General features: G+C 37.5%; 2 protein-coding genes across 2 annotated transcripts in view; one reads left to right on the top strand and one right to left on the bottom strand.

Annotated features, from left to right (window-relative positions):
* Window positions 1–19,054, top strand: part of LOC146372038 (exostosin-1) — a 291,065-nt gene that overhangs the window by 143,377 nt on the left and 128,634 nt on the right. The window lies entirely within an intron of this gene.
* Window positions 13,053–14,468, bottom strand: LOC146372040 (pteroicidin-alpha-like). Its single transcript, XM_084953299.1, has 3 exons — window positions 14,363–14,468; window positions 13,420–13,438; window positions 13,053–13,328 (listed from the first exon to the last, which is right to left on the bottom strand). The coding sequence occupies exons 1-3, from the start codon at window positions 14,460–14,462 to the stop codon at window positions 13,175–13,177; spliced, it is 273 nt and encodes a 90-aa protein (XP_084809425.1). The 5' UTR covers window positions 14,463–14,468; the 3' UTR covers window positions 13,053–13,174.

Raw genomic sequence — 19,054 nt, forward strand, 5'->3', positions numbered from 1 at the left:
GTTTTCTAACCTTAACACAGAAATAACCAAGTACATAGGAGATTCAGATTTTTAAAATTCTCTCACTGAGTTTCACTTAGTTATTACAGTAGCCAGGTATCTTAGCTGTGGTCAAACACTGAAAACAGGGGCAAACACCTAGTTTAAATCTGTGAAATTACATTACAAAACTGACATGATTTTGCCTGAATAAGCATCCATTCAAAATTTTGTAGGTATTTAGATAACTAGTCTTATTTTTCGTTCGTTTCACTAACATAATCAAGGTGGAACAACCTGAAATTGTAATTTGTTCTTATTTGTGCTTTTTCAATGACAACATGTTGAAGTAGGAAAAGCAGAAAAGTAGATGACAATGTGCATCCGGGCCAGCTTTCACATTGTCATGGCCTATAACTAAGTGGCAAGTCAAGGCATTAGGCGTACTGCAGTCATTGCCATGTTTTTGGTTGATCACAAATTTGAGGTCCAAACCTTTTTTATTATGTGTCTTGATAGTGTGCAAGAAATACAGCATTTAACATAATAATTAAACTTGCTAAGACAATAGCACCATTATTGAGTAATTTTACATGCAAGCTTTTTGTCGTCCTTTGCTACTTGCAGTTTTACCAAATACATCTTGAGCAATTTAAAAGTCTCCTAAAACACATTTCTCAGTTTAAGCAATCCTCATGACCAATATAAACACAATGGCTAATCGTACATCTTCCTGATAACACAAATACACTGACCACAGAGTAAGCTTTCACAACTTTCTGCGTTCAGTTGATTTTTCATGTAATTATAAGAGTCATTTAGTTGCTCATAAGTTTGGTTGCTCAGCTCCGGATGTCTAGGAAGAGTTTGTAGGGTTTTTTTTTTTTTTTTTTAAAAAGAGATACATTTTCATTATTATAGGAAGATTGAACACATTTGACATTTTAATGCCAACATGCAGATGGAACCTTGTTTCAAAAATTTGCTGTTCTGAAAAGCATTGTTTTTTTCTTCCCGTGATATGATATGTTATTTTAGGAATAACTAATAGAAAAATATTCTTCTGTAAAACCACCAGTTGCTAACATTTAGCCATCTTATTTAAATTATTTGACTAAACTAGAAACATCCATGTCACCAGCTTGACTTCAAAGGCCTTGAGTCCTAAATACACTTTGTGCTCTGACACTCTTAAAAACATAGAGGAAATGAGCAGCTGATCTTATCAGATGTCAAGTCACAGTGCTTGTACAAGATCATTTGTCAACAACACACAGTGACGAACAATTTGAAGCAAATTCCTATGATGAGTTAGAAACAAAAAAGGGTAGTAACAAAAAGGCCTCGATCACACTGATTGTGCAATAAGTGCAATGTACAGAAATGTGCCAGAAAATGGTGCAGGCACTTCTAATGAAATCCAAGAGTTACTTTGAGGACACAAATTTAGTCTTGTCAACTAAAACCTTAAAATAAGCTTAAGCAGCAAGACTAAATAATAAGATTTTTACCAAAACAAATTGTAGGTTATAAAATAACTATAATAAATATAATCTGTAAGTTTCTACAAGAAGTTCCATCTTGCCTTAACTCCATCAGCGCCATTATATTGCTATGTAGTAACATCCAAAAAGTACCTTTTCCATGTAGTTGTTTTATCACCTGCAGCAATCTTCCTCCACTTTAGGGCTGCAGCTGTCGATTATTTTATTAATCAATTATTCCATTGGTTAATCAAGTAAACAGATAATAATTATTTTTTCTCTTATTAAAAAGCAGTAATAAAAATTCAAATGACAAAAAAACAGGTCTTTCATTTTCACAACAAGCAGGTTAGTTGTTTCTATTTTAGAAATTGCTTTAATAGCTTTACTACTTAAAAGATCTACGTATAAACTAAACTAAACTCTTTCATTACACTTACATGACATAATAAAGCTTTTTTTTAAGAAAATATTTCCTTAAATGCAAATATAAATAATCTAATGTACAGTAATGTCAAATAAAGTAATGTACACATGCAATCTAAACTAAGGCATAAATTATGTGACAGTATTGTATCTCTTCGCTGAGGTACATTTAGTGTGTGTATATTTTTTTGTGCATGTGTGTCTGCATGTTTAAGTGCGATATCGAATGACTGAGTTTTTCTTTGTAAGTCTTTAAAAGGAGCATGTGTTAGGTGCAGTAAAGAAAAGCAAGCGTATCGGCATTCTGATGTTTTCCCTGAGCTTTGATACAAAGTTGAGCTCCTGAAAGGAAGACGTATTGACATCGTAGATGTTAATAATTAAAGTTAATACTAATTCAGTGTCAAACCGAACACCCCCGGGTCTATGGCTTAAAGTTTTACTGGTCCATCCATTTTTATTGGCCTTCAGAAAATGTTGTTTTTTCAACATTTTTTAATAATAATACAGTCTAATTAATATAATACTTGAAAAATGTTTGAAATAAATAAGGTCTAGTACACCCAATACCCCCCTTTAGCTTTACTCCTGCTTCCTGCAAGTATGAGTGCAATACAAAGTGGGATGGCTAGGAAAGCATCAGCCTTCAGGAAGCTGCCTAATTTAAACATCATATCAAACTTAGTTAACCATTGACTAAGTTGACTTTTGTAACTTTACTGTGGATTTACTCTATTTAAAACAAAGTACAACGCTACTACTAACAAGCTCCAAAGTTCACTTTTCTTCATGTCAGAGTTTGTTGACCTATCTGCTTAGGTTGCTGGCAGGCTATCTCAGCTGCTTTAATGCGTTAGGCAGAATACAGCTTTGAGAGGTCAGCAGTCTGTCACAGGATTAACACAGACATACAGGCAACCATTTCAACTAGTACGGTTGGGTATCTTGTCAAAATTCAATTGAGCTGAAAAATTTTAATGCTCAAAGATACTGATTTCGGCCACACTCCTAATGCAGTCAGATCATTAGAAGTGTATATTGATATAGAAACACACACACTATCATGTAACACTATCAAAAACAGTTTTTGGCATTACTGATTCTTAGCAGCTTAAATTGTTTTTAAATGATGAGATATATTATTTTAGGCATTGCTGATATATGCTTCTGTAAAACTGCTAATTGTTAAAATTGAGATCTTTTATCAAAATTACGTGACTAAAATGTACAGTGCATCTGGAAAGTATTCAGAGCATTTCACTTGTTCCACATTTGTCATGTTACAGCCTTATTTCAAAATAGATTCCATTTATTTTTCACCTCAACATTCTGCACACAGTACCCCTAATGCTAGAAATTTGTAATGTCTAATGAACTTAACATCTGTGTCCAATCAACTATTTGCGCTAAAACACTTGCCATGTGATCAAGTGCTCTGTATAGAGTAAAGGCATAGACACATTTTCAGGACAATGCTCAATTACAATCTGAATTTTGCCCTAAAAGGTTATAGAGAGTCAATATAATACATGTTAATGAACTTGATTTCAAACACAAGCTTAAATTGTAACATTTAACACTGCAGGAAGTTAATAACAAGCGTCTGTTTATCAAAAAAACTAAACAAACCATTAGATAAAGATAGAGATAAAGACAGTTATCTCAGTTAGGTCACTGACGTGTCATTAATGTTTGGCATTAAATGTCTTAAAAGATATGCTTTCTTATTAGTGTAATTTAACATAACTATGAACTAACAAAAACATGCTGACATACTTTGTGGAAAAAAACAAACAAACAAATGCTATTTAATTCAATTTTTTTCATTTGTCTTTTGTGAAATATTCATTTCTCTTACCCAATGTTGACCACTTCAAGAATTTGCTTTAATTTTAGAAAAAATGTGCTTATGATGCTTTTTCATGTCTGTGGATACCCTTTTATCAATAAGGATGCTTTTATCAATCTTCAGAAGGTAAGCTGAAGATATGTCATGCAAAGACCAGCGAACTTCGTAACACACTTTCAACATTGCATATTGACTAAATTCATTGTTAATTATACTTCATGTAGTATTTAACCTAATAAGTTTTTTTTTTATTTTTCTCATTCAAGCACTAGTATTTTTCCACTGCTTTTTCCCCCTCCATTATTGTTGTTGCATTTTCGCCATTTTGTCTTTAACACAGCAGCTTCACTGCAGAGTTGTTTCTTGTCATGCCAGTTGTCTAAGTTTATTTCACAGTCACAGTGTTCTTAAACCCAACCTATTAAATTCACCAGTTACTATGTTGTGTTGTTATTAGGCATTTTAGCTTTGTGAAAGGTTTTTACATATGAGCTGCAGAACGAGATTTTTTAAAATCAAGACACTCTTTTAGGAGCTCTTCTAGCCCCTCTCAGTAATCTTCCAAGAAAATAATGACATGTTTTTATTAGGGCAGTGTTTCTTCCTTGAGCCATCAGAATGAAGCATTTTCAGAGCCTTTTTCTGATTTGGTTGAAGAAAGTACTAAATAGGATGGTATTTATGTAACACTTACCTATTCTTGGTGAGCATTCAAAGCACTTTTTACACTGGAAGCCATATTCACACACACACACACACACACACACACACGCACGATCTGATATCGTCGTGTTGGTGTTGTTCCCAGATCATCATACTAAATGTTGTTCCAGGATCAACATTGCAAGTGACCAATCAGAATGTTGTGACGTCATACTTTTGCGACTTTGGGAATAACCGCCGTAAAACAAAAAACTGTACTTAAGCTGCGAGAAACCGCCTCTGTCTGCCGATCAACGGACCCTAACCCTAACCCTGACCCTAACCCTTTAATAAACGGTAAGCAGAACTGATATTGTCCCTGCAACATTGGAATTTCATAAATGCACGAATGGCTTGGCGTGCAAAAGAATAACGTCACAACAATGTGATTGGTCACTTGCAATGTTGAACCTGGAGCAACATTTTCATGATGATCTGGGAACAACACCAACACGACGATATCAGATCATCCCACACACACACACACACACACACACAATTATACAGTATAAAACATAGAATATGGTTTTTATCAAGTGAAACCTAAAAACGAGTATCAATTAAAACCTACCAAAGTAGTGATCTCTCCCCTCCCCAAGTGGCTTACTTGTTTGGATCCATCCTTTAAATTTCTGCCATCTTGTGGCTGCATTTTTTTTTTTGTCTCTCAAAGCATACTTAAGCCACTGATTGAGTGTGCCTGTTTCCAGTTTACAATGGCATGAGTTTGCTAAGGTTATTCTAGTTATTTGTGCATGGTCATGGTCAATGAACCTCAGGTCTTTGATAGGCAACTAATAAGAGACCAATTTGTAAAAGAGAGTTTGCTTTCACTGCTTTGAGATCAATCATGTTATCAATGTTTGGTGGAAATAGAACTAGCATTAAGTAAAACCAGTCCTCTCTAATATATCACCTTAACAGATAAACTGCAGATTTCTAACCAGCTTAGAGAAAGATGTAAAGGAACTGGAATGAAAATTGAAGACGTTTTCAATAACTCATAAACGGCTATGATATGTTGCTAATACTCTTTAAACCCCTGTAGGCAGTTCAGTATGTTGTTCAGCGCTCCAGCCTTTAATTTAGCTATGATTTTTTTTTTTTAGTAATATACTGTATTTTAGCACACTTTTTGAAAACAGTGTAGGCCTGTATTTCTGTTTTTCATTGCTTGTGATTGAATAACTGAACTTACAGCTTGAGCCTCAAGAACTAGTGATGTGCGATACCACTGATTTCCTTTCCGATCCGATACCAAGTAAAATTTAGGGTAGTATCGACGATACTGATCCGATACCGATACTTTGTACAAAAACTTAATGTTTCATTGTATTTCATAATACAATATATTACTGTATTATTTTAATTGTAATAATAATATAATAATGGAGCTTTATAATGATTACAGGACATCAGACTACTTGTTCTTATTGCTAATAATGCAGAATAATCATATAGAAATAAAAAAACCTGAAGTTGTGCGCTATTTGAGCATGTTGCCTGCCTGCAGCACTAAAGAACTCCGCAAGAGATGTCTGTCTTGCCCTAGCAGCACCTGTCCCTCGCCTCCTCTTCAGTTCGCCTCAACATAAGCTCATCATATTCTGTGATATGATTTACCCTGAGGTGTTTGATGAGGTTAGTGGTGTTGCCACAACACCTCACTGTCTTGCCACATGTATTGCAAACCGCGTCTTGGCTGTTTGTGGAGGTAAAATTCGTCCACACATGACTCCGTTTACGCTCAGCCATTGTTGTGAGGGCGCATGCCAGGGGCTGCGACACATTTATACAGCCGTGTTTCGCATATGACTATGAAAGGCGTAGTCATATATCTAAATTGGAAGTATGTCTGTGAAGGTTCTCAGTCATCCAGATCATCGTAGTCTAAGGAGCTTGGAAAGAAAAGCGTCTGGACTTGTTTAAGTTGCTCACAAAAAAAAAAAAAGAAAAGTCAATTTTAAAATCATATGCACAAGTTTTGCAAACAACAAAGTTATTTGCATCCATTTACCTTTTACCCCTAAATAACCATTTCAAACTATTTACATAACAGTCAGGTGTTCTGCATTCAATAAGATGCCACACAAATCATTTGTGCCACTCCAAATATTTCTGTGCACTATAAAGGAGAACATCACGGCCTGATACCTGCAGGTCTGACAGCAGCAGGTGTATCACTGCTCCTGTTTTCTACCTGGAGACAGCAGTCACCTCATTGTTCTGACACACAACACAAAACTATCCACAACACTACACACTAACTACACAAGACAACACATTAACTACACACTCCAAACATGCTAAACATCACAAATCTCTACCATCTCAAAACTTGCTCTCTCTCTTTTTCTGCTGTCTTTCTCTCTCTCTCTCGTGGTCAAACTTCCCCCTCTTCCTAAACAACCAAATGTCATGTTGCCATATCATTTTTGATTGGTCGACATGGTACATTTTTCCACCAACACGAAAGGGCAGGTTTTTTTTTTTTTTTTGTAAGCTCTAGCAAGCACTCTCATAAGCTAGTGCTGTCCTTAGACAGTAAACGTGATGAAACTATTGAGGAATAAACGCCGTGTATATTGTTTATCATGACTCTGGTTTTACGTGGCCTATCAACACAATTTAAAAACTGCTATATGTCACCTTGTTGCTTTGTCATCTTGAAGTGGTCATGTGATTGGCTTACCATGACTACTTTATTCTTCCTCAGTCAAATAGCAGCACTCATTGTTTTGCCCCCTTAGCTCCAGGTGTTGTGCCAAAAAGTGATCGTCAGGCCATTGGGCTGTAATGAGCCGCCTGGAAAATAATTTCTTCTAGGCATCAACAACTGGATGTGTCATGGCACGATACAATCTGTTCCTAATCAAAACAAAATGAGGAAATGTCAGTGCTGCTTCAGGGCAGACCATCTGACCTCAATTCTTATCACCTGGTCAAAGGCTGAGCATAGGGTGTCATCACGAGTGCTGCCCAAGTGTGGCGGCACTGAGCCTCTCATTCAGCGGGAGCAGACAGAGAGTCCATTCCTCTGCAGTTGCCTGTGACACCTCCAGGAAGGCTTTGGGGTTTTGGGGGGAGCATCATCAGCACTGGCAAAGAGCCAGATCGAGTGGTTTTACAAAACCTTAAGACCACACCCTGAACCCGCTTTTCCACTCCTCTCGCCCACCACAGAAACATCTTAAAATGTTCATAGTATAATTTCTTTTTAAATACAACCTATAACTGCATGAGGGTCAGAGCAACCATTCAAATTATTTCAATATTTATTCAAACACATGTATCCTTTAAATTAGACAAGAGACAAATGTTTTTGTGCATGCAAATTTATTTTTTGCTTTAGCATTATTAGGTGTGAATGCGGAGGTGAATGTGAGCGCGAATGGTTGTCTGCCTCTGTGTGTTAGCCCTGCGACAGACTGGCGACCTGTCCAGGGTGTACCCCGCCTCTCGCCCTGTGACAGCTCCAGCGCCCCCGCGACCCTTAAAAGGATGAGGGGAAGCAAATGGATGGATGGATGCTTTAGCATTATATTAAAATGTGTTAAAATTATATAGCTTGTTAGTAAAGTAAGGACATATTTAATACAAACCTTTCTGACTGAGAGGGAATTCAACTGTTGTCTGAGGAGAGTAAGTGGTGTAAGGCCTACAAGTAATGATCGCTGTGTGTTTGCACATTACTTCATATACCGGTTGATGAATCACTTTATGTGTTGCTCTGTCATGGTGGGGTGCGCCGGTGTGTTGTTATGAGACCCAGAAGCAGATGCAGAGAGAGTGGTTGTAGGTGTTAACAGAAAGAGAGCCTTTATTTGGCATGAAGAAACTAAGAACACTGAGTAAACTATGCAACACAACAAAACTAGGAGGCAACCCTATAAAACACTATGACTGTGACTATGGTGATGATAACAGACGACCTGACAAAGAACAGTAAGAGACAAAGGACTTAAATATGCACATAAGGTGATCAGGGGAAGTGGAGACACATGAGGAAACAGCTGACTAGGATGAACATAATGATGCACAGGAAATGTAAACCAAAACACAAAGACATGGAAACTGGATTTACAAAATAAACAGGATAACATGACCAGACGCAGGTATGACACGGACTTGACAACATTAACCAGGCCAGCAAGAAATATGACCAATAACACACAATAAACAACAAGGGGAACTCTAACACATTGGAAGATGACACAGAAATTAAGAGACAAAGGACTAATAGCAACCTAGAAATTAACTAGACGGACTAAACTAGAGCATAAATGAATACAAAAGATACATAAAAACTCAAACACTGGGTCACACGACCCAGGACCATGACATGCTTGTGCAATACGGGATGGAAAAAGCGGAGTATTACATGGTATTTCATAATGTACAACAAGCAATTATCTCGCTCAGTGAATGTAGGTTATGTTTGCATGTGTGTGCGTTTCATTCTTTCTGCCTCTAAGCTTGATAGGTTAAAAAGTTCAGAATGAATTCTGATCAAATTTTGTTGTAGATTGTGGTCATGTTTATAATGTGTTAAGTTCTGTTACTTATACACTGAGGTCTTCAATGTATTGATTTATTGATCTTCGACATCTTATGATCTATCCCACTCTTTATTGGTGCCTCTTTATGAAAGAGCGTGAAAGCTCACAAAGTTCATTTCATAAGTTTTTAGGCAATGCTACATTTTTTTTCCCCAGGTTTTCAACATATGAAGGAAGTGCAGACTTTCAGCTTTGATTGACAGAACTGTTAAAATAATTGTTGTGGGAAAACAGCCAAAAGAGAAATTTTTGGTAATTGTCTCCTAAAATTACACATTAAAAGTAAAATAAAAAACATTACCAAAACATGAGAATAAGTGCATATGTACAAAGAATAATGTATGTACTCTGCTGATAAAATGCACCGCAAAAAGTTCTGTAAATCCTGATGGTTCCAAAGTTAGATCATTCACAATATTCTGCCCCTTCTGTCAGTGTTACAGCAATGTTAAGGAACAGTGGCCTGTTTCCACGGTCAGCCGTACATATTCATATCATAACATTACCTCCACCAAGTATGACAGATGAGATTGTATGCTTTGGATTATGAGCTTTGTACTTTAAAGGTGTACCAAATAAGGAAGCCGTGGAGTACACATCAAACTGTTAATTGACAAACTTGAAAACATCCATTTGCAAATTATTCCTAATGTCACATTTTCTCGACAATGAGGAGATGCATTTCTGTATTTAAAATATAACATAAATTGTTAATACTCTAGAGCAATGTGATTTGTGTGTCATCATTGGTTTCAATTAAGCTGCATAACCTTTGAAAAAATTAAGAAATATTTAATTTTTTATTGTGAAAATTGTGCAACCAGTTTGACTAAGTAATTTAAGAAAAATTGTATGATTGATCAACAAGGAGCGGCTACCAGTAACTGTAAGCCAGGGATAAAAGAGGGAAGGTTGATCACACAATTTTAACATTGCATTTTAACTCATTTATTCTCTTCATTTTGCATTATACTTAATGTAGTATGTCATGAGAAAATTTGCTTCAAGCCCAAGAACATTACCGGGTTCCTGTACAACAGAGGGGCTCAAAGTTTTTCGCCAAGTTGCAAGGACCCTTTGTGGTCAAAAGGCAAGTGGCAAAGTTGCCTATGAGGTTGTATGGTCAAACAACCTCATAGTGAAGGAAAGGGATGAGTAAAACCTATAAACAGATATAATTTAAAACCCACCACAGTTAGAGCAGTCTTTCTCCATGTCTCTTAAACAGCATGTCATAAAGAAGCTCTTTCTTTCGGATCCATTTCTGCCATTTTGTGGCTGCATTTTTCTATTGTCTTTTGAAGCATACTGAAGCCATTGACTGGATGTGCCTGTTTACAATGGCTGGAGTTTGGTAATCATAAGCTAGTTATTTGTGCATGGTCATTGTTGATGAACCTCTGGTCTTTTGATGGGCAGCTAATGACAAACTAATGCTAGTGTTAAGTCAGAGGTTTCCAAAGTGTGGGGCCCGCCCCCTAGGGGGGACGCAGAGCCATTGCAGGGGGGCTTGGACACTGCTAGCGTAATCCCACACAAACGCAAAGCAGGAGATGAAGCATCGCCGAATATGTTTCCAAACCAACTTCCTTCCATATTTTCTAGCCAAAGACTAGAAAATATGGTGAAGCATATCCAGGGGTGCACATAAGTGGTCCGCAGGTGCGCATTAGCTGTCAAAATAAAAGACGTGCACCAGATAAGAAGTTGCAACGTGCGTTTGCGTACATATAAAAGGCACTGTTTTTGTCCGCTAGAGTGGGATTTTCACGGCATATTCTGCACCAGATCTCTGCGTTCATCATTTGTTTGAAGCCAGCTCACCTCCTGCAACCACTTTTCCGAGAATACGCACTTCTTTTGCGGTTCGGACTCCTTCTGACATTTCTTTGGAGGTGGAGGAACACCACAGTATTTGCGTAAAGAGCTTGCTTCTTTGACATCTTTAAGTTCTAAACAAATGTCTGTCCTCCTCCAGAAAATCTTATGTACGCAAACGCGAGTTGCAACTTCTTATCTGGTGCGCGTCTTTTATTTTGGCAGCGAATGCGCACCTGCGGACCACTTATGTGCACCCCTGACCATATCTTCCCTTTGGCTTCACCTGCACAAGTGTAGGTTTCACCTGCAGAATTGGTTTTCCCTGCGTTGGGAGCACGCGCTGGGCTCTCCAAATCACGGACAAACAGAATCCCACATTCTTGATTTTTAGTTCACAAACACATGTTGTAATGACTAACTACTCCTGACATTTTGGAGACGTTAGCTCCTTATACAGTAAAGTTACAGTGGGATACAAATAATAGCAGGCTGATCCTGCCGTACTTTGTTCAAATCACGGACAAACAGTATCCCACAGTTGTTTATGTTTTTGAACCCATTTTGCACAGAGAGGCATTTTTTGAAAAATGTATTGATAACAATGTTGAATATTATTACACAGGAAAAAACAACTACACGTAAGATAATTACACCATGAAGCCTCTGCCTTTCTAAATGGAGAGACAGTAACTGCGTGTGTATATGTAAGCATGTAAAAACTGAAGATAGTAAGATTAACAGTACTTTGTCTCTATCTGCCATTCTGCAATTCATCTCATGTAAACAATAACGTAATAAAAAAGGCGCATACCTTTGACGTTGTGTGACGAACTCTGTATTCCTCGTCCACACGTCAACGCAAAAAAGGAGTTGTAAAAAATCTGTTTTCGGTGATTCGAAACGCCGTTTACGTGTGGACGAAAGGTCCAAACGCATAGAAACAGCTGCATTTTCAAAAATAGCCGTGTAGGTCAGGACCAATGACTGTAGAAAACGGTCAGGATGTAGTGTAAACAGTGTTGCCAACTCCTCAGTAAGGAAAATCGCTATTGGCTGTCCTAAAAGTCGCTGTAAATCGCTAAAGACGTCATCACCTAATTTGCATAATTGGTCATTCTAATGTAATTGTAACCTACGTTGTTGGAGAGAGAAATAACATGGTGGAAGAGACATAAAGTGAGTTAAAAAATGTCCTAAATGCATTTGGTATTTATTTAGAACTACAAATTAAATGTCATATATTACAATAGTTCTGTAAAAATATTTTAAGTGGGGATAAAGGACCGGATTGGTTATAATATAAGTACAATAACACAGAGTTATAAAGATACTTGAAAAACAGATCATTTTTTAATATTATATATATCCCCTTTGTAAACCCTGTTCACCGAAGTCTATTTACCAACATACGCAGAGATATTACACATAAAAAAATACACAGAAACATTGGAAATCAGTTTTTGGCATGCAATCACTTTTTGGCACAACACCGGCAAAAGTGACCCGAAATTGGCACTACGGGTGGAGTTACTTTGTGTGTGTGTGTGTGTTTATACGTAGTTGGACCACACATCACAACAGTGGTGTGTGGTTGGAGGATGTGTTTGTTTTACATTTTTCTTGTAAAACAAAGGGGGGCATAGCAAAACGAGCTCTGTGCAATTTATCATCTGAACAGATAAGTTCCTGATTTCTAACCAGGTTGGTCATCATGTGAATTGGAATCCAGTGTAAAGACGTTTTTAATAACTCCTTTAGCACATTCCCATTGAAAGCCCCAGAAACAGCCTAGATGTGTTACTAACACACCACTTTATTAGTGCTTTATCTATTTGTCTATTTGTATTACTTTCTTCTCACCAAGACGTGACACCAAGTTTGGATTTAACAATACTTTGCAGTCCTGGAATATCAAAAACTTCATTACAGACAACTTAAGAGACCTATAACCTGAATTTTAAAAACATTTAAAATGAACATACTGTAGTATTGAAAGTGGTTAAGATATTTATGACTATATAAAGGTCACAGAAAATTTTCAAATTACTTCAACAATAATTCAAACCACTGTGTCCTTTAAGGACAAATGTTTTTGTGCATGCAGATTTATTTTTTAGCATTATATTAAAATGGGTTGGTGAAATAATAAAGCAGTTCTACACATTACAAGTGATGCAGAATATTTAACCTTACTGAGAATTTATTCAGAACAACTTATTTGTCTCTTTAAATCATCTCATCATGTACTCAATCATTCAAACATGTCTTAAAGCCACGCGTGGTTATGTTAATTAGGTTATGCATTCTTTTCAACAACAGTAAAGAGTTTTAGACTTTCTCTTTCAGGTGGAAGTCTAGTTAAAAACAACTCTCTCTCGTTTGAGCTGCTCTCGGTTAAAGCGTTGGTTCAGCTTTTCCTGTTGCTGAAGTTGTTTCAGTTGCTGCAGTTGTTGCTGCAGTTCCTGCTCTACCTGCAGTTCTCCTCTTCGTCTACGACGTTGTATTAAGCTGTGGTCAGAGAGAAATGACAATTCAGATCCAGATGCAACAAGAGTAGTTGTCAAGCATTTGCAATAATTGTAGAAGCACAAGTTCTTACCGATGGATAGCCTTGCCAGCTGAATAAAAGAAAAAAGAGATGGAAATAATGTAGTATGAATTTGACACAGTATTATACATATAATATTAATGCAGGATGTACAATGCAATTATACCATTCAAAGGGAATGTGCCTGTAGTGTACATTTTACCATACTATAATTCATATAATATAAAACACAGTAATGCAGGATGTATAATGCTGTTACCGTATCTGTAGTGTACAACTTACTTATCCTAAATTAGCTTTGTCTAGAAATGATAATTGAGCTGTGATCATGGTATCTGATACCACGGCCAAAAACCAATTTTTTGCTGATAAAAGACTTTGAGGAAGCTAGCTTATTTTTTTGTGTTAACTGTATTATAGTGATGAAGTAATGATCACTGGCATTCCTAATTTTAAGTAAACAAAGGTAAAATAAATGAGGCAGAGGGTAAGATGTTTTCAATATTAGACAATTTTACAGGTCAACTTTAAATTTTTAAGCCCATAAGCCTCCAGCCAAATCTGACATTAGCTGTTGCTTTTAAATAAAATCAGACACCTCACTTTTTCAGAGAAATTGGTTCTCATCCTCATAAGGTTCCCGTGTAAAATAATGAAAGTACCCCTATATGCTATTGTCCAAACTTAAACGTTGGTGTGTTTCTTTCTAAAATTTTAAATGTATATGTATGTGTTTATGGTTATGCATATAGTAAACTTATGATTTACATAGGAAATCCGAGCAAAGAAACTGGTAAACATAGTAGTCCAACATAAAATTAACATTAAACACTGTAATGTTATTACAGTAGTTACACATCTCCATTCATACATTTTCTACAATTTCTACCAAGATGATGATTGTTAGAATACCATGAGAACGGGTTACTGTAAAAAAAAAAAAAAAATCCCTCTCATAATGGGTAAAAAAAAATCTAAATATCAACAAAATTACCATGAATAAGTCCACCAATAATATGGGAAATAAAGCCTTCCCCAGGTTCAGCCATGAGGACGACCATCGACAGCACAAGGAACAGTATAGTGCACTTCATCCTAGAGATAAGAATCAAAGAAATCATATTACTTTATTTAAGTTGAATTTAATGGCTCTTTTTGAGTTATCAAGTTTAAGTAGTTTTTTTTTAATTATATAGGTTGTAAGTAAAGTAAGGATATATTTAATACATACCTTTCTGATTGAGAGGGAATTCAACTGTTGTCTAAGGAAAGTAAGTGGTGTAAGGCCTACAAGTAATGATCGCTGTGTGTTTGCGCATCTCTTTATATACCAGTTGTTGAATTACTTTATGTGTTGCTTGTGCAATACAGGATGGAAAAAGCAGAGTATTACATGGTATTTTGTAATGTACAACGAGCAATTATCTCTGTCAATGAGGTTATGTTTGCATGTGTGTGCGTTTCATTGTTTCTGCCTGTGCGTGGTTGAAAAGTTCAGAATGAATTCTGATACAATTTTGTATGATTGTAGAGTGGTGTTATCTTCGTGTCTTTTATACACCAAGGTCATCAATGTAGTGATTTATTGATGTTCATCTTCTTACGATCAGAATATCCCACTTTTTATTAGCGTTTCTTCGCGAAAGAGTTTGAAAGCTCATAGAGTTAGTTTTGGGACGATGCTACATTTTTCGGTAATTTTGCCAAGAATTAAAAAAAGGGAATAAAGTGGAGACTTTCAGCTTCATTTGACAAAAAAATTTAAATAATTGTTCAGGCATTACCAACATTTTCAAACACAGTCCCTGATTTCCAGGAGTTCAAAAGTAATTGGAAAACTTACTGACAGATCGATTCATGGCTAGGTGAGATCTGTTCCTTTTTTGTTCTATGGCCAATCAGGCACATAAAATGACTGAAGCTGTGGCACACACCATTTATGATGGTGATCTGATTAAAGAGTTTTTTGAATAATCATTTGAAATATCCATATTTTTTCTGTCTAAAATTAGAATGCTAGTATACATAAATCAGTTAGGATGACTACAGCAAACATAAGATTTTCATTTTGGTCTGTAATAATTCATATTTCCCATCCGTTGACATACATGTAAGGGCAGAACTAGGAATAGGATTTAGGAGCTAGTTCTCGTAGAGAGGTTCAGTTCTCAATAGTTCACTTCTTTGGAATGGTTTGTCTGCTTGCCTATCAATCCGGCTTATCGGTTCCAGATGCACTTGTGTTACAATCACTTGATTTAAGTTTGTCTGCTGAAGGGAGAAAAATTATGTCTGAAGTGTAGTGGTGTGCGGATCGATATTGAAATATCGATTCTTCCGATACCAGTAATTTATGTTCTAGAATCGATTCTCATATTAAAATATCGATATTTTAGTACTTTGGGGTAAATTTGTAGTTTTTCATTAACAGGAACACAGTGGAAAGAAACTATCTCGTTCGGATCATCTAAATTGGAAGAAACTACTTCCTCTTACGCCTTTCATAGTCATATGCAAAATAGGGCTGTATAAATGTGTCGCAGCCCCTGGCCAGTGTTGCCAACTCCTCAGTAAGGAAAATCTATCTATCTATCTATATATATGTATATATATATATATATGTGTGTGTGTGTATATATATATATGTATATATATGTGTGTGTGTATATATATATGTATATATATGTGTGTGTGTATATATATGTGTATATATGTATATATGTATATATATGTATATATATGTATGTATATGTATGTGTATGTGTATATATATATATATATATATATATATATATGTGTGTGTATATGTAGAGAGAGAGAGAGAGAGAGAGAGAGATACCCCTTCTTGGCAGACGTCCAAGAAAGGGTCTCCAGTATGAAGGGTTGAACAGCACCAGGTCCCAACATGGTTCACACCTACTGGCTGAAGATGCGGACTGTACTCCATGAGTGTCTGACAGCACAAATGAACCAGCTGCAAGTTGACAAGAGACACCCGGAATGGCTAGCCAAAGGCTGGACAGTCCTGATCCCCAGGGATCACCAGAAGGCACCGGTCCCATCCAACTACCAGGCAGTAACCTGCCTCAGTACCACATGGAAGCTCACGTCAGGCATCATAGCAGCTACGATGAACAGACACATAGTTCAATACATGACTGGGGCACAGAAAGGAATTGGCAAGAATACCAGAGATGCAAAACACCAGAAACTGCAAGACTAGGCTGACCAACCTGTGCGCTGCTTGGATTGACTACTAGAAAGTCTATGACTCAGTGCCCCACACCTGGATTCTGGAATGCCTAGAACTATAAGAGATCAACAGGACCCTAAGAGCCTTAATCAGGAACTCAGTGGGGATGTGGCGGACAACACTGCAGGCCAACTTCAAGACCATAGCACAACTCACCATCAAGTGCAGGATCTACCAAGATGCGCTGTCCCCACTGCTGTTCTGCATAGGCTAGGGCTGTTCGATATAACGATATATATCGGATGACGATATAAAAACGTCTATCGTTTCATTTTACGCTATCGTTTGTTTCGTGGTGTCGCAAAATAAACTGTTTACGGCAATATTTTTTCATCGTTTTGATGGTCACTGTAGTGGCTATATTAATTTCTTAAAGTTCTCTCTTTCTCTTATATTTAATATAACCACACTATGGACGGACAAGCGACTGTTTTTATGCGTTGTCGTTAGCAACAACGACGGTAAAACCATCGCGTGTCCGCTTGTTTATCTTCCACATAAACCTTTCACAATAAAGCTCAAGATCCTGTTGAGACTTTTCAAAATAAACTGAATCACGTAAAAGAGTATGCAGATTATTTACGGATGAGAAGCAAAAAAGAGCCAACAGGTGCTAAAAAAATAAACCTTAGACTCAAACGTTAGAACAGACTTTTCCCCGCAGCACGCCGTCTAATAAATACTCACAAAGAAAACGGCGGCCGTTACAACTTATGTCTAAAAATGTATAGTTTCATGCTTCGGTTAAAACACTCGACTCCAGGTACACGACGCCCAGCTGGAAACACTTTACGCAAGTCAAGCTGCCCGCGATTATCAGAATGTACAGAAAATGTAAAATTTTTGTGATTTATATCGTTATCGGGACGATAGATGTCTTATATCGGGATATGAGATTTTGGTCATATCGCACAGTCCTAGCATAGGCCTAAACCCCCTCAGTCAGATCATTGACAAGACTAGCTAGTGATACTGACTACGGAATGGAGCAGTTGTCAGCCACCTCCTGTACATGAATGACATCAAGCTGTATCCCAAGAGTGAACGAGACATCAATTCACTGATCCACACCACCAGCATATACAGCAATGATATCGGAATGTCATTCAGACTGGAGAAATGTAGTCGGATGATAACAAAGAGAGGCACATGCACATGGGAACCATGAAGAGGCCGCTAGGAAAGCTGGAACCACCAAGTACCTGCAGAGGGTCAGGCAAGTCCTGAGAAGTCAGTTGAACAGTAAGAACAAGATCCGGGCTTTCAACACCTACGCCCTGCCCGTGATCAGGATCAGGTACCCTGCTGGGATTATAAGCTGGCCAAAGGAGGCGATATCAAGACTAGGAAGCTCCTTACCATGCATGGAGGGTTTCACCCCAAGTCCAGCACCCTGAGACTGTATGCTAAGCGGAAGGAAGGAGGCCAGGGACTAGTGAGTGTCAGTACCCCAGTCCAGAATGAGACAACGAACATCCACAAATGCGTCAGGAAGATGGGCCCCAACCAACCGCGTGCTCAGTGAATACCTCAGGCAGCAGAAACCTAAGAAAGAGGAGGAGGTCTAGGCTGGGGTCTATCAAACCCCAGGTGCAGGCTGTGTAAAGATCCCCCTGAGATAATCCTGTACATAACAGCAGGGTGCACGATACTAGCAGACAGGGCATACATGGAACGCAATAACCAATTGGCCGGCATAGTATACAGAGTGTGTATACTGTGCCGAATATGGCCTGGAAGTTCTGAAGTCAAAATGGGAGACGCCCCCAAGGGTGGTGGAGAATGACTGAGCTAAGATCCTGTGGGACTTCTAGATTGTTACGTGCCCACGAAGGAGCTCTAGGGGTGTGTGTATGGGGAGTAACTGAGTTACGCAAACAACAAAGTTTTTTGCAGCTGTTTACCTAAAAATGCAGCCAAGGTGTTTTTTGAAATAAACATTTCAAACTATTTACAGAACAATCACTCCAAAAAATAATTTCTGTCCACTATAAGATAAAGGAGAACATCACAAGCCTGATACCTGCAGGCCTGACAACAGGAGATGTATCACTCCTGTAACACCTGTAACATTCAGTATATTTCAGTATAGGTTTTTTTGGTTTTGTTTTTGCTCACAGATGGAGAGTGCTTTCGAGCATTTTCCTTATAAAACGCAGTTTTTACCTTTTCTTCCTGCAGTAAATATAAACAACGATAGCATTCAGGAAGAAAACCAAACATTGCAGATATTTTTATCATAACTCTGGTTTTACGTGGCCTATCAACACAATTTAAAAACTGGTATAAAGTCCACACTTTTTCCGTCAATTGTTCCGTCGTTCCTGTTCACATCTCCAATGGTTGTACACGTCGTCATTAACGTGGCTTCACTCCACATCAGCCACGCGGCTTTGCTAGCTAAAACACTGGTGTCGGCACATAAGGACGCTG

Source organism: Perissodus microlepis, chromosome 15, assembly GCF_051167445.1.
Source record: "Perissodus microlepis isolate ML-2025 ecotype Zambia chromosome 15, ASM5116744v1, whole genome shotgun sequence".
In the NCBI taxonomy this organism is placed as follows: domain Eukaryota; kingdom Metazoa; phylum Chordata; class Actinopteri; order Cichliformes; family Cichlidae; genus Perissodus; species Perissodus microlepis.

What these genes read in the sequence shown, in the direction of transcription:
- LOC146372040 (XM_084953299.1), bottom strand. Translation starts at nt 14,462, where the DNA reads ATGAAGTGCACTATACTGTTCCTTGTGCTGTCGATGGTCGTCCTCATG.